The sequence below is a fragment of the Phaethon aethereus genome, assembly GCF_964289735.1.
Source record: "Phaethon aethereus genome assembly, chromosome: 7".
In the NCBI taxonomy this organism is placed as follows: domain Eukaryota; kingdom Metazoa; phylum Chordata; class Aves; order Phaethontiformes; family Phaethontidae; genus Phaethon; species Phaethon aethereus.
In genome coordinates, this window is record NC_138583.1 from 10,552,934 (window position 1) to 10,569,366 (window position 16,433).

Below are 16,433 nucleotides of genomic sequence, written 5' to 3' on the forward strand. Positions count from 1 at the left end.
CTCATCACATTGAAAATCAAGTTCTTGCTACATAGCAAGATCCATCAGTAAGCATTCAAAATTAATGTGGCATCAATGATCATAATTTAAAAAAAACCCTGTCTCTAACCTTAAAAAAAAAAAAAGAAAATAATTGATAAATCAATAAATTGTGGCTTTCAGTTTGTTCCCCACCCCCATCCCCCCACCCCCAGGAAAAAAGCTCCATAGATTTGAAGGGTCCAAAAGTCTTCAAAGTTTCTTCCATAAAACTTCTGTACAACACTTAACCAGCCAACACTCACTTATTGACATCAAAAATTAAGAATAAAGTATTACAGCTCCCTTTCACAAGTCTAACACCATTTTCATTGACAAAACAAGACATTGTTTTGTCTTACATTTTGTATTACGAGTATGTGCTCATGTAGGTAGGAAAGCGGAGACCTGATACAACCACAGAGACAAAGTGGTTTTCAACAGTAAGATTAATCTAGTGAAAACATAGCTATTACATTTCTCTTCAGAAATATGACTTGGTATTCCTCACCATTTTCATTTTCACATCCATCTTCCAAAATCTTTCTCAAATCCTTCCTCTAACTATACATCTGTTTATTTGCACACCCTAGAAGCACATTTTCATTATCCAACTTCATCTTACTGTGGGCAGCACACACTGCTTTTAACCTACAGTCATTTTAGAGCTTGCTCAGTTTCTTTATGAAACTTGCCACGCTACCAATTTTTGCATCAGAAAATTTGATTACTGATGCTTCCACATCCAGGAGGTCAGCAAAACAAAACATTAAACTTCCCAGCAAGTCTTTACATACTGATGCAATGTATGTAGAGGCACAAAAGATAACTCCTGTAGAGGAGAAAGCAATTCAAAACACATCAGCACTGCTGAAGTTTTTAGGATGACACAACAGATCTGACTTCTGTTGCAGGTTCTTTAGCAGATGTTTAGATCCAGTTCCACAGAGCAGCACCTAGCCAGCCATTAACAAAACTCAGGGTCAAATTAATTTTTTCCCCCCAGAAAATTAATATCAAATACCATGATTTAGCATGGGATTTTCATAAAGAGATTTAAAGTAAAATAATGCATTTAACAAGACCCTGGTCCCTTGAGCTCTTGCTGGAGTTGCCTTATTCCTGAATGTGCCATTTAATTCTGTGGCCTAAAGAATTTCTAAAGAAATTCCAAACACCAGTTCAGTCACACTGGGGGGAAGGTTTTTCTTGCTATTTCACAAGTGGGAAAGGGAAGCATACAGGGGCTAGAAAGCCTTCTCAAGATGACATGGCAAAGAATAGCAGGGACAGAGAGAGGGCTCAGATTGTTTCATTCTGGCCTTGAGCTCCAGCAGCTCTACAGAACATCAGCAAGAGAGGAGACTTGTCTTGTCCTATTGCTATAGTGCCTAGCCATTTTTTTTGTATCAGTCAGCAGACTCATCAGCAGAAAGCTCCCATTGTGATCAATCGGGAGTAGATTTCCATGTGTCTTCTGAAGTTATGCACAAGCCATAAATGAGAGAAGTAGAAAAACAAGGACTGCATCATGAAGATGCAGTATCTATACAAACCCTTATCTTTTCTTATACAAATACAGGAGAACTGTATGGATATATATCAGCTGACCTTTTCCCCCATTGACACTGCTCAGTAGGAGAACAGTGTATCGTTGAGAAGAGTTTGAATGCTGCAACTATCAGGTCTAAGGCCTTTGAAAAGTCACTTCTCCAGAATGAAGCTATTACCCATTTCTTGCTATTATACATTTCTTCACCACAAGTGACAAAATCTAAAAGGTGGTTTTGCCTTAGGTGGAATGCCACAGTTTGTATCCTGCTTCTACCATTTCCATTTAGCAATCTCCTTCTTTAAAACATCCGCAACTTTCCTGTGAATTCTCTCAATTTCTTGTTACAGAATTTAATGCATTTTACTGGAAAGGACCATATTCTTTCACCGAAGTTGTGCATATAGATTTCTATCCATAGTTTCAGTGCAAAACAATGCATATTTTACTGTAAGCACAACAATCTTAGGCTTGTTACACTGTTCAGTGACTACTCTGTATTTCTAATTGCCAAGTCTGTTACTTTTCCTTAATTTAGCCAGTGCAGAAATTATAATCCAAAACATATGTCTGGTAAGGGACAAGTAATTCGTGAGGCAAATAATCTTCAGCTCCAGAATAGCACAGCATTATTATAAACACGTGACTTTTTTAAATTGTGCAATGTTGTTTTGTTTTTAGAAAACCTGACAATTTCCACAAGGAGGACACTAAGGGACTGGCTAGTTTTTAGAGATCAGCAGATGGACAAATTAAAACACTACTCAAGGGAATAGCATAACTTCCAGAGAGCAGGTAGAGAAGGACCATTTATTACAGTAAAACACAAAAGCCCGCTGCTGGAAATGCCCCATAACCATAAACACGTGTTCTTCAAGTGACCTGCCCCTTCATGGCCAGCAGTCAACTCCTGCACATTGAGCAGGGCGGTGTTGCTAGAGATGTGTAAGCATAGCTCTGCTGAAGCTAACTAATGAAGGCATTGGGCATGCCCTGGGAGCCAGGCTGCTGCTCTTGAACTTGGTGTGCAGTATCCTGGGACCAAGGTTCTTTATTCCCTACTCACTGATGCCTGCCCAGAGCTGTCAGCTGGTTTCTTTATGAAAGCTCCTCCCACTAAATTCTTATTAAAAAAATACTTCTAGTGGAATTAGTGTAAGATGGTCGTCGCATCCAAGTGGAAGAGGAGAGAAAACAGCACATGGGCAGCTGCAGTACACAACACACTCTCCATTGTAAGAAGCAGAACACCTGCGGCAATTTTCCATCCCCTTTCAGTATCTCTTACTGGTGACAGACTGAAGGTCAGTCTGTGGTAAATAGAAAAGATAAATTTGATCATAACTGAATTTACAGAGTGAAATCACATGAATTAAGGATTTCAGGATTTGGTACCAAGATGTCAACCCTTTGCAGAAAAAGACAAAGAAACACAGATGTACTACTGGAATAAGTGATACCATGGTTTAGTACCCAGGTTTGCTACCAGGGAAAATGGGTGACAGCAGTTTGTACAGAGAGCATCTGGGGTGTTAACCAGGGCCAGAATACCCAGGGCTTGAAAGAGCCCCAACTCCAGCAGTTTTGGAAGATTAAAGCTATAAATCAGCAGGAGAGAGACAACAGTAACTGCAGAAGGATATTGTAAGATATTCTTTTTTTTTTTTTTTTTTTGATTCTTGGAAATAACCATTAGAATAATTTTGACTTTTTAAGCCCAATCGTGCTAACATAGCAACTTTCTCATCACTACCAGAAGGTCACCAAAAGAACACCTACAATGTACCTCAGGGTTTGGGCTTTCAAAGCATTCACTGGTCAAGCATTACACAGGACAATAATTACATGGGAGTTTATTTGCTGGGTTGCTACATTTTTGAGTCTACAGATTAACTCTACAAGTATCATGGCAGCCTTCTCATGCTCAAAATAATTCTATATAATTAAAAGGATGTTACAGCCTCAGTTATTTACCACTTAAAATCACCCTCATCATCTTCAATCTGCGTGTTGAAGAAACAGCAAGTGACATCTCTAACAACCAATAACAGAAAGCTGCACCCGAGACTTTCATAACTCATTCGAGCTCAGGAACCTTTGCATAGCCTTTTTGTTTTGTTTTTAAACTAGGAGTAGCCCAAGTTCAAAACCAAAGATGTTATTTCTCTCAGATCCACCATTAAAAAACTGTCATTATATAGGGAGAATGCAAATAAAGATCTATTTTTCAGTTATGGAAGACTATGTATAAAATCTAAATTATATGCACATAATATACACATAATATTATTTTTCCAACTGCAATTTAACCTTAATTTCCTCTCAGTATTCTGTTCATAGTAAGTCACCACACCAGAAGCTTAGGCATCATGCTTTAAATCAAAAGTGTTCGCAGGGTTTTAAAATGTACCACAGAAAATTTATTTTTCCCATTACAGATCCTATATCCATTACAGATCCTATACCCTAAAATGAGAATGCTGAAAATAATACAACTTAAACATATGGAACAGTGTTCATATCGGGAAGGGGGGGGGGTATTAAAAAAAAAAAAATGCACACAGTTCCTTTACACTCCAAGAGCTTGGCACAATGAGAGATTTATTTTTTCATTGACTCTTTACACCCATCGCAAGGTATTACATTTCCTTGGGCAGAGACTCCTTTTCCTCAAGTTTCAGCCCAAAGTAAAAATTTTGCTGAAGGAAATACATCAGATGTAGCAAAAATGCCAACTCTACCTTCTGGTTTAATGCCAGGAAGTGTATCACTGTGAAATTTAGTCCAAATGGAGAATAGCGTAAGAAAGCATGTGAAAAAAGAAATTATAATAGTTATTGTGAAAATTAATTTTTAAAGAGAACCGTACTCATCTTTGCTAGAAAGTGTTTTCTGGGAATAGGTAGAGGCAGTGTTGAACTTTCTTGCACAGCTACGTGCCAATCAATGTCAACACTTTATTAATATTTTACTGTAAAAGTGTGAGATGATTCAAACCTTGGCTGTCTTGGTAGGGGTTGCTAAGCAACTTTGCTGCTTGTCTGAGAACTAGTTTTCACAGCAACCTTTCTTTCAAACCAAAGACCTGCATCCACTTGAAACACTTTCCCCTTTGTCAACGAAGACCTCAGCAAGTTAAATTCACCCTTTCCCTTTATATTTTCCTCTCCATCTCCCAGTTAAAAAGAAATCAATTTAATAGTGTCCGAAATTCTCCACTTTACTTACCATAATCACTGTCATAAAATACTATGAATTTCTGCCACCGCAGCTCAGTGACCAGTTTCAGCATAACATCGTTGAGGCGGACCGGTGGTCGGGCGGCCAGCGTGTACTCCTCCTCCTCCAGGCTGGGGTTCAGGTGGCAGGCTGTGCGTGGGGAGCCTCCCGTGTTGCGCTGTACAAAAAGGTGTGGGATGTGCATGGCATCCGTCAGGGACTGCAGGGCGTTGGCTGAGGCACAACCAGTGGACGTCACTAAGGCTAGGATCCCCAGGGTCATCAGGTCACAGGCTGGAGAAGACAAGAAATAAAGCAGGGTTAGAAGAAGCTCAATAATTGCTTTGACCAAGCCAGATGCTAAGAAGGGAGCAAGTCAGGCTTCACCCTTGCCATTAACACAGAGCTGAAATTATTTATACTACAGTATCAGCTGAAGCCTTTCAGAGTTAGGTCCTGTACCTTTACAGTAGGAGACAGGATCTGCAATCTGTACTGATAAGATGAAGTTGAGGACAGATAACGTTACTAGTGTCATTTCTTCAGGCAGGAGCCGATGCGGATGGAGATTATAGCCATTCAGGTCAGGTCATTCCGGGTGGAAGCAGGAACTGAACTCCCATGTTTTAAAACCCATTTCACTGCTTTCACCTCTTAATTTTTGTTGTGCACATTGGATGAAGGCTTCAGACAATAAAGAGGAATTTCAGTTTCAAGGATTTGTCTTATACAACAGAGTTTTGAAGGGTTTTCTAATTGATGAAAACACATTCACTGCATGTCTCAGAGCAACAAAGAAACAACAAAGACACTCATTAGAACAAAAGCAACTCATGAATGACTAAACAATTATTAACAACACTGTCGCTGTCTTTAAAGAGGTCTGGAAAAGCACATACCATTTAAAAACACAGCATATACATTTAAGCCCATTTGATTTTCAGAATGAAGCATTAGGTGAATTTGAAACACAGGCCATGCAGGTCTGGCAACCCTGGGCAGAGGCCTGGGCAGCCTTGCTGTGCTGTTCAGGCCATCCAGCAGCCTCTCACAGGGCTTGCTCTTCCCAGAACTCCTGCAGGTAAGACAACCTGATATTCAGCTGGAGTTGGAAAATATTTCCAGCCAAGGCCCTCACAGCTAGAAGTCAGCAGTGGTAGTAAGACTGTGTAAGACTAAGGCAGCTGTTGATGCCCTTTTTTACTGACCCTCTTGAATAAGCGGCAGCAAAGTTGGCCCCTGGGAGCTCAGCACAGCAAGTGCTCATAGGTTAGTACTGCAGCAGCCCTGAGGGTCCCCCTTGGGGCACCTGGCACTTCCTACTCCTCTCCTCCTTTGAAGAGGGCCAGGGCCAGCTCAGGGTTTCAGTAACTGTTTCAGTCCCCAAGCAACCACCTGCACAAAGGAAACCAGCCACTTTGCTTGCCCAAGACAGAGGTCCACCATAATAAAGCCAGACAGGAGGTGACTGGAGATACTCTACAGCCCTGCTGCAGCCTACATTGAGCTTGCTAACAGTAGATAAATGAAAGAGCCTCTGGGATGTAATTCAGAACCCCTCTGGGACATGCAGAGTAGCTGAGCAGGAAATTCAGCTTCCAGCTGGAGAAGGGAGGTCGCTGCCCTGGTGCTTCCCCCTTATGAGGTGATTGCCTTGGCACGCAAGAGAGCAGACTGTCCACGTGTGGCACGTGCTGCGGGACTGCCAGGGCACGTGTCAGATCTTGATAACACAGGAGAGACATGCTGCCACCCTGTTACTGACCTGCCGCCTCTTATCTCCCGTGGAAACGGACTGAGCAGAAAAGTAGAAAAATAGTAATAACAATAAATAAAAGGATTTATTTTTCCTTCTCTAAACACTTTTAAGTATATCACCACTTTCAGAGATCAAAAAGTCAAAAGGTACTGGACAGGTTATTAATAACTAATAGTAATTAATTAATTAGTATTAATAATAATTAACACAGAAAGCCATAGTAATTAAATACATAAAACTGTTTCTAATGCAACCAATGAACTGTTTCACCAAATAGCTTCTTAGACCAGACAGAAAATAAATATATTTCACTTTGATGTGTGATAACAGAAAGAAAATACTTGATCTTCTTTATGCACAGAACAGTCAACATGTATCCTAATGCAACAGAGAAAGATGAAGTGCTTTTAAAATGGTTTCCTTGATGTTCTTTACAATAAACATACGTCAGCTATATTATCTAAATCTACTCTATGTTGATTATAGTTATATGAAATTGTTCTTTGTTTTTCCTGAGAGCTGACCTGATTTAACAGCAGGGAGGCATTACATTTGCCAAATGGGAGACCCAGGTTCAGGAACAGATTTGATTTCCCAGGCTTCTTGCCAGAGAAAACTGAACATGTCATACAGGTAATTTATTTAGTCACAGTAGGGGAGGGAACAGCAAAGTGGGAACAGAGGGAGAGAACAGCAGAGTTGAGCTACAAGCCCTTGCAGAGATCACCAACCAGTGAGCTTTGCTGTCACCAAGGGTGAGAAAAGCAAGCCACAAGGGTCTGTAGAAGGAACAATTTACTTACAAAGCAGGCAGAAGGAGAGAAAAAACAAAGCCCTTTCTGATGGGAAGCTGCATTCAGACAGTCACTTATTTGTGGAATATAGAGCTGATCACCAGTTGTATAACAAGAGATAACTTCATTCAGTGGTTGACACTAATCAAAAGCTGATCACTTATTAGCAGCAAACAGACCAGAGATACGAAAGACCACAGCAAATGGGCGCCCTTATCTCCCAGCACAGTCCAGCAAACACAACTGAAATGTCAGTAAAGACTGTTTTAGTTGACTGTTTTGTAGTTTGTGTCAATGGGTTAAGATGAAGAATTAGCCAATACGCCTCTACATTTTGGTATTTTGTCAATTGATTATGTTCTGCCTGAAAGCATATGCCACACAAGCAAGTGTTATCTCCTCTTGCCTCTCTGTTTTGAGATAGTATAGCAGGCAATAAAAAACCTGGAATGACTAAGGAAAAAAGATTTCATATATTCCGAATTGTTTTTTTTAGTCAAGTTACAGAATGTGAAACAGATGATATCATATTTCTAATAGAAGACTTTCACTGTAAAAAATACAATGGATTCTAAGAAGTTCAACCTCTCCACACTTATTACATTGAAGGGTGAGAATAAGCCTTTAGCACATAAAGAAGGAAAGTATTACTCTCTACATGAGTACGACAATGGGAAACAACTACATAAAAAACTCCAATTCATTAAAAAACTCATTAACTCGTAAGACAGCTGGAAATTCCTTAGCACAAGAATATTCAAGGATTATAAAATTCCAGAAAACCCTAGTGACAATTCTTTTATGATTCCCCCCACATGCATGTACTTTCTTGCATACAAAACTTTGACATGAGAAAAGATGTGTAATTTTCGGTTTTTCTTCATACTAGCATCCCTGCTACAATCAAGCATCCCTGACTATGTGACTGAATAAATCACTAATTCTGTATGTCGGCTGCAGCTTCATAAGAACTCAAAAGAACCTGCAATTTCTGCACATGAATTTCATAATCCCCATCTTTATTTCCTTAAAGCTGAAATACAGAGATTTGAAGTGCCTTGGTTCATATCAACCTACTAACATAAAGGAAAGGGGACTCCAAACACCTTGAGATCTTTAGCGATCCTTCGTTACTATAGCTGTAGTTATAACAATTTCATATGGTTTTAACTAAGATGCTTTCATATTTACCCTGTAGATACATTTACATCAATAAGCTTCCACAATGTTTTTAAAGTATCTGTTCCACATATAAAAAGACACAATGTTCTAGCAATCCTACCTCCAGAGTTCACTGCTATATGAAGAGCAAAATTTATTAGTTTACTGTACTGAATGCCTTCATCACCATCAGACTTCATTTTAAGAAAATACCAACATCCTACAAACCATACAGTAAGAAATGTGCATGTTTACATGATGAAAACATGAACATTACCATAGCTAAAGATAGATCTGCATTCATCTATTTGAGCAGATTAAATTATGTCATGGTAGTTGTTCATCAATGTCACCCGCCATCAAAAGACCATCTCTCAAGCTTACACTTGGATTTCATTGAAGTTTCCCGAATTATTGATTAATCCAGTTTTTAGTTGTTTCAATGAAGTGTCTCTGCTAACCTATTCTTGTCATGTCTGTTCTCAGAAACACTCCTTTCCACATCTGCTTGACATTTTGCATCTTGAACTGTTATTTCCATCACAGTGTTTCACAAGATACTGTCTGCTGTCTTCTCCATCTACTGCCTTGGTTTTTTCCATTCAGCTTCTCTGTGTTCTCTCTGTCATGATGTTGGCAGAAGTAAACAGGTTAATGTGTTTTGGTCATCTCCTAACATAAAATTGTTACGGCAATACATCATGGCAATACATGCTAAACTTTTCTCTCAAATCTCTAATTCCAGTCATATTCCATTAAGACCACACTTAAGCTTGGAGGAGCAGCTATTTTTTTTTCACGGTGCACTTTTATCTATATGACCTTTTTAATCAGCGGGACTCCTCATGGCATACGAGATGATGCAAGAATTCTGCTTTGCTACAATCATGTTTGAGGTCTTGCTCTTCTACCATTGCCTCATGTATTGCCATCCTATTTCTGAAGACAGGTGCAGATGGCAAAGTCCTGATTTGGCACCATCTTCATAGGGCTATTTGCATTAAGAGCTTTAGCTCAGATCTCTCTGTAATTAAATCCCTCTCTCTTCAAACTGCAGAGAATCAAAATACCAAGAAAAACTGTTCTCTTGCTCTTGGCAACATGACAATATGACCATCTTTCAATCTTTCTTTCAGTGGTTTCCTATTATTCAGAAAAGGGTAGAAACTTGTTTGTTTCCACAATTATCAACAGACCAGCTGCCACAAATTTTGCATTTAACAATATATCCACCTACTGGCATTCACACTGCCTCTTCAAACTTCAATGCCTTTCTGTCTCTCACTTATATGTATCACTATACCTGGTCCTACCCACTTTGGACACCATCCGATCATATCTGGTAAGTCCTCTCCAAATTGTTTTGGTTTTTTTTTAATTTTTACTTGAATTTTTTCTTTTCTTTTTCAGGTTGACTAACCCTTAGGAGCTCTTTACTGCACTGAAAATGGAGAATCATCCTAACCACAAGTAACTTGCATTTAAAAAAAATTCACTGTTTGAAAGTTGAGAGGTTGCCACGTTTTTGCTTAGAAAAATTTTCAAATTAAGGAAGAGAACTTCAGATCTGGCAAAAGAATGGAAATCCAGCCACACTACATGTACTTGATACTTCTGGTGTAGTACGCTGCAATAAAATTATTAACAAAGTTGGCACTTAAGTGTTTGTAATTAGGTTTCAAAGCTACCATCCTGCTGAGATGAGATGAGGGACTTCATGCTTGCCTTAGTACTATTGTCTCAGTCAATCTGGCAAAAAACTAAATTTTTCACATTGTTTATCTTTGAAAACCAGTATGGGGAAAAAGATATTTTATCATTAAAACATCAAATTCCAGAGAACATAGTAAATGCTGGAGGGCAGGGGATCTATTTCAGGAACCTAAATCCCAATATTCCATGAGATTATCAAGGCCTGGAATTTATTCTGCTGAAAGTGCATAGTTAGCAAATATACCAACTGGCCTAGCAAGCAGATGCAGAATAGCATGTACTATATACAAATAAACACTCAAGAAACTAGCTATTGTATTATTCATGTGTACAAAATTTAATCAGCAAGTTGGTTCATTAGCCAATTTATTTATATATAAACAGATATGCATAATAAAAGTTTTGGGTGAGGCACTAGAATAGCAAAAAAGTAGGAGATAAAAATATATCAGTTCAGAAAGCGGATAAACTGCATCTTTAATCAAGATGTAAGGTCTGCAGGAAACACATCCATAGAGGTATTCTTAAATTAAATGCAAAAAGTCCTTCTGGAAGGTTTGTCTGGAGTACTGAGATGAGATAGAAAAAAAGACAATACAAGGAAAAAGACTACAGCCCACCAAGCAGTATTTCAAAATCACGAGAATGATGATACAACTCCTTCAGCTAAAACCAAAATAACACAAAGCAGAGAAGTGAGTGTTTTCATGCATATCTAAACAAAACCCAAATGTTTCTGCTGTAGTACATGAGAAACTTCTATGAAGTCGGGGCACAAACCTACAGCTAATTCAGTCACACAGAAAAATGGTAAAAGACTATTAGCTAGCTACATTTTAATTATCTTTAGTCCTTTAAAATTTAAATGCTTTTGTGCAAAACCAGTGCACCAGGCAGACAAAATTATAGAATAATCTAATTAATACCACTGAAAACACTTCTACTAAAAATACTTATCTATAGAAAGATTCACTCCTACTATTGGTGAAATTAAGGACAACATTAAAATTAGTCATCTAAGCACTCAACCTGATGCTTCACTACATGGGGTTTCCTGAAGAATATTTTTTTCTTACTTTACAGTTTACGATGTTTGCTTACTATTCAACTTCTTTCATTAACTGAGGCAATTCATAATGAATTTACATGATTGGCACCTACTGCCATGCTATGCAGTTGTTCTTCCTTTGGATATTCAGCAATAAATACATTTTTCTTTGTTCCATTTCGGTAGGCTTTTACTTAGCTTTATGTTCTGTACTAACACTATTTTTCTTTAAATAACTAAGAATTTATTATTTTTATTATGAAAATCCTACACAAAGCTATAGTTGCTTGTCACAGAGTAACTGTTAAGACAGAAAAAAGATAACATAGACAGCAAAAATCTTTTATGTAGCACTTATACTGCTGTATCACCTTATATGCAGTGAAGATTAATATTTCCTACTCCATCACAGAGACCTTCAATAAAAAAAAAAAAAAAAAATGCATCTTGAAACAAGAAAGTGAATTTGCAATTAGTCCACTGTGGTTTGAAGCAAAAATCCTGCCTGCCAATGGAAGGTAGCGAACGGATTCCTTGCTTTGCTTTGCTTGCATGCACAGCTTTTTCTTTCCCTTTTAAACTGTCTTTATCTCAACCCATGAGTTTTCTCACTTTTACCCTTCCAATTCTCTCCCCCAACCCACCATGGTGGGAGTGAGCAAGCGGCTGGTGGGTGTTTAGTTGCTGGCTGAGCATGACATCTCACCATAGCTTCTGATGGCAATTGCATTCCCCTGCTTGATGGCATTCAGGGCCCAAATGTGATGCCATGTCTTCCACCAGAAACAAGAATTTCAGATCATGAAAGTATTCCCCATGCATAATAATGCATTGTGAGAAGGGCCTTGGAGAGAATCTATGACTAGCTCAACATTCAAAATACATATGCAACCACTGACAAATACTGCAGGCTCCTGCAAAAATAAAATAAATAAATAACCAGTCCAAGAACCAAAGAGGACATAACATGCCTGGAGTTTGTCAGATAGATAATATTCTTGCTGGACTTCACAGAAACATGATATAACTTAAAACAAAGGAACCATGTATCCTACGCAGACAAAGTAAACTCCAACGCTTGCCTCCTCAAAACCCCCATTTTCTAGAGTCTCACATCAAACAAACCTGTCTTTATGTGTCCTTTTTCTAAAGCCACGAAACCCACATTGGGAAGAACTCACAATAAATCAGTGCAGGGTTCTCCCCAGTTCCAAGAAGCCAACTGCACCTTCTCCTGCCAGCTCACAAGCTCAGAAAGAGCTTCAAAATCTGACACACACACCACGTTGCCAGAGCACCTCTGGACAAGATGCTGATACTTTCCCTTGTGTAAATGTCTGATAGAAGGTCCTTAACAAGTCACCTTCCTTGTGCTGCTTTGCCCACACTGCCTGTTTACTACTTCTGGGATCAGAAGCTGGCTCCATCTCCTTTGTGTCACAGCTGAGAGCACTAACAGGGCGCCTCATTACTGCTCATTGACACTGGCTGCATAGGAGAAGCAGTATTTAGATCTTCATACCGCTTGCAACTATATGTTTTACTACCTGATGTCTTGTGGGACAATTATCAGCATGTATAAACTGTCAAAGCTCCCCTGATGTTACCAGAACTGTCCCTTACCTCTAAATAATAGCCACTGTGCCTTGTTTCCTCCATTACCTCCTGGGTTCAGCATTTTCAGTAAACTGTCATTGTTGGCTTGCACACACACAGACAGATCACCTAGTTTTGGTATGAAGGCTGCAAAATGCTTTTATTTTATAGGATGTACAGTGAACATACAAAATCACATAAACGCTTTCCCTAGAATGCATATTGACTGCAACATTTGTAAGTTTAAAGCAATTTCCCTTGAAAAACAAGCCAACAAGGCATTTCAGTGCATGACAACATTCTTTGTGTCAGTATCAACCCACTCAACCACTAGCTGCCATCCTTGCAAAGTTAACCAGGACAAGAAAGAGAAGCAATCTAGACCACTCTTCTGTTCACATTTATGCAGATGAAGAAATTATTTCAAAATGGTAAGTAATATACCACAGAGAAGGAAAACAGTTATCAAGACTAGAGTTGTGACTTCATCTAATTTATGGGAGCATATTAATAGCTCTCTTCAGTCTTTAATAGTCTAAAATAGAACATGAAAGTCCTCTCACACCAAGCACACAAGTAAAACTGCTATACTGGCAAAGCCGATTAGTTTCCATACAACTGAGTGATGCCATCAAGTGGTCAACAAATGCACCAGTTGTTTTTCAAGTAAGATTTTTGGGTTAATCTTCATTGAACACACTACATTTTGCATGAAAAAGCTACCACCATGAAATCAGTATAAGGCATACTCCACTGATAAAATTGCATTAATTGAGAGCACTACTGACAGATAAGAAATGTCCTTGTTTTCACAAAAGACAGATCCGATACTGCTCTCTTGCTCCTCCAAAGAAGGTAAGAGTCTCTGAGAGCAGAAACAGCTTTATAGTTTTGCTATTGGCTTTGCAGTTGGGTGGATTTGGAAGACCCCACCAGGAAAGATTGCATAATGCATGTATTAAAAAAAGATTTTAGACACCGATTTAGCAATGTGAGTGGTTAAGGATGTGAATCATCATGGAACTTAAACATTTTCTAGCTTTTCTGAATTAATAATTTTAAAAATTCCTTAAAGCAGCTAAGTAGTACCTTGACAGTAAAAAAATTCTCTAGAATAACTGTACTCCCGTTTTCTCAACGAAATGCAAATCCATTAGTAAGGGTTTTCTCCCAGAATCATAGCTTGGCATGATGTTTAAAAACGTGAATAAGCATTTCTGGTAATTCTGAATAGAGCATGGTTTTAGAGAGCTACACATTAATCACAATGGCATCAACACTATTTTAAGGCACTAGGTGGAACTGAATCAGCTTTAACTTTTTTTTTTTCTTTTCCCCCTTCAACAGTAGTTCTGAGGTAGAATTAACTGCAAACCATCTCAATTATTCAAGGGACATAAACAACTGCTTTTCTGAATACTGCATATTTTATTTCCATTCTTAGCAAGTTCTTCAATAATTATGTTTTCTTTTGCCCTTGAACACAGAATAAACTGCACTTTCTCCACACCCTGCTTCTTTCACCTGCCTTTCATTACAAATCATAATGATACAGAAATATTTTTTCACACCTTCATTAGCATTCTGCAGGGATGCCCTACTTTGCCGCCTCCTTTGGGACTATTTTACATGTACACGCTGAGTATCATTCTAACATCAGCGTGGCTCAGGCTCAGTTCCGGCACGCACAGAAGGAAAACACTCTCCTGCCATTTACAAAAAGCAAACGCAGCAATTCTAGACAAGTTGATAAAACCTTCCAGTTCTTTGGTACAGAGCAACTCATTTGGATTCTGAGCAGTACTGACAAGCAAGGAACATGTTAGCCCTGCTTGCCTGCCTAATTAGCAGCAATGATACATATGCACAAGAAGTGCCAATGGAAACTTCGGGGGGGAGGTGGGCTCCCCCCCTTAATTGTTCTCCTTTGTATCATGCCTTATGCTGAAAGCAGGAGGGATGAACATCAGTCTAAGCATCATGACAGTGCTTCTGAACTAACTACAAAAGATTTCTCTATTCTGTTGTTTCTCCAGCACATTAGGAGCACGTGCCACTCACTGCACACTCCTACTCACCTAGAAATTTTAAGCAATCCAGAACACTGACGCACAATCTCTTTTCTATAACCAATCTGTCATTACGCCTCAGTCAAACACCTACTTAAAAACAACAAATTCAAACAACTGCAAACATCACTCCAAAGCAGCGTTTCACTTCCTCTAACCTAAACTTTAAGCAGGAGACTTAAAGAAAGCCTCTGGTGTATACATAATACTGTCAGGGTGGCTGCATTATGAGAAGCTAAATGTTACAAGGCTCAAGGTAAATTCACAAAAGCTACTGTTGCCTCATGCATGGACAGCCAAGTTCCATACTCGCACAATCAGATCAAGAAATGCAGCCCTAAAACTTATCCTTATCACCCTGTCTGTCATTTCTCCCCTCCAATAGCTGTTACTTCTACCACCAAAGTGGACAGCAATATTATGTAAGGCAGATGAGACACCAGAAGTCAATTCACATAGCCAGGTAAGGATGCCCATGGTGAAGGAGCCAACTTATCCAAACAACATTCATTTATTTATGCCAGCTGCTGAAAGACTTGCAGTGTTTATGAATCTAGCTGTGACTCAGTACATATTTATAGCATATATTTATTGACAAGTTTTAGGGGTCGAGCTATTGAAAGTTCTCTGCAATGTATCACATACTTACAATTGCATTCAAGGAATATGCAAATATCCCAAGCCTAGCAACAGTCTGAAGCTGCTATTTCATTTTCTAAAATCAACTTTAAAAGGAACACTTTCTTCTTTCCTCATCCATGAAATGCATAATGAATGCCAAAATTATTTTTGCTCAACACTAAGATCCTGTCCTCACTCAGCACCAGTATTCCTTACATAAAAACCACTTCGCTTACAGATCTCCAATCACCATGACCATCCAGTGATACAAAATGAGTGGTATTAAAACACTGCAAATCTGCATTCTCCAGTTTTCCTTTTAGCAGTTGCCCTAGAGTAACTTCAGACACCACACATAACTTTTTAAACACCTAATAAAGCTACTCTAAATTATTGGAGTATTTTCAAGAGTTCTCATCTGAATACACAAAATTAGCCAATTGTTCAAACATGTTTAACACCTGGTATTTCCCACTGTGAACCTTAGGACAGATTTTCAAAAAGTCTCAACATTTAGGCATCTCTTACCTAGAGGCTGCTTGAAGACCGGGACTGTTGTTCTGATGCTGAAATGAGACCTGACCTCTTAAATTGCTCCCATTTTGGACTGCACATTTCTTTATTTTTAACCACCTCAACCTCCAGCTCTGTATAACAGGTATGGATAACCAGGCTTACCTCATACCAGCACAGATACAGAATATTTCTTTAACCTCGTATTGTTAAAAAGTGTTTAAAAATTGGCCTAATTACACTTTGCACCTAAGGTTTCTCTACACATGAAAGTCACTCTAGAAAAGATACTAATTTGAAAACTATCACAGTATCCTGGAGTGGTGGACAGATTTGATGCACGTTAATGCCTTTTCAGCTACATCTACTG

At 38.8% G+C, this 16,433-nt stretch overlaps 1 protein-coding gene across 1 annotated transcript in view; it reads right to left on the reverse strand.

Annotated features, from left to right (window-relative positions):
* The window catches only part of GRID1 (glutamate ionotropic receptor delta type subunit 1), a gene marked incomplete at its 5' end in the record, with an annotated part of 552,836 nt that overhangs the window by 325,399 nt on the left and 211,004 nt on the right, over nucleotides 1-16,433 (reverse strand). The window contains one exon of the mRNA XM_082002351.1: nucleotides 4,799-5,083. Within this exon, the coding sequence (XP_081858477.1) occupies nucleotides 4,799-5,083 (285 nt within the window). The remainder of the gene's footprint in view (nucleotides 1-4,798; nucleotides 5,084-16,433) is intronic.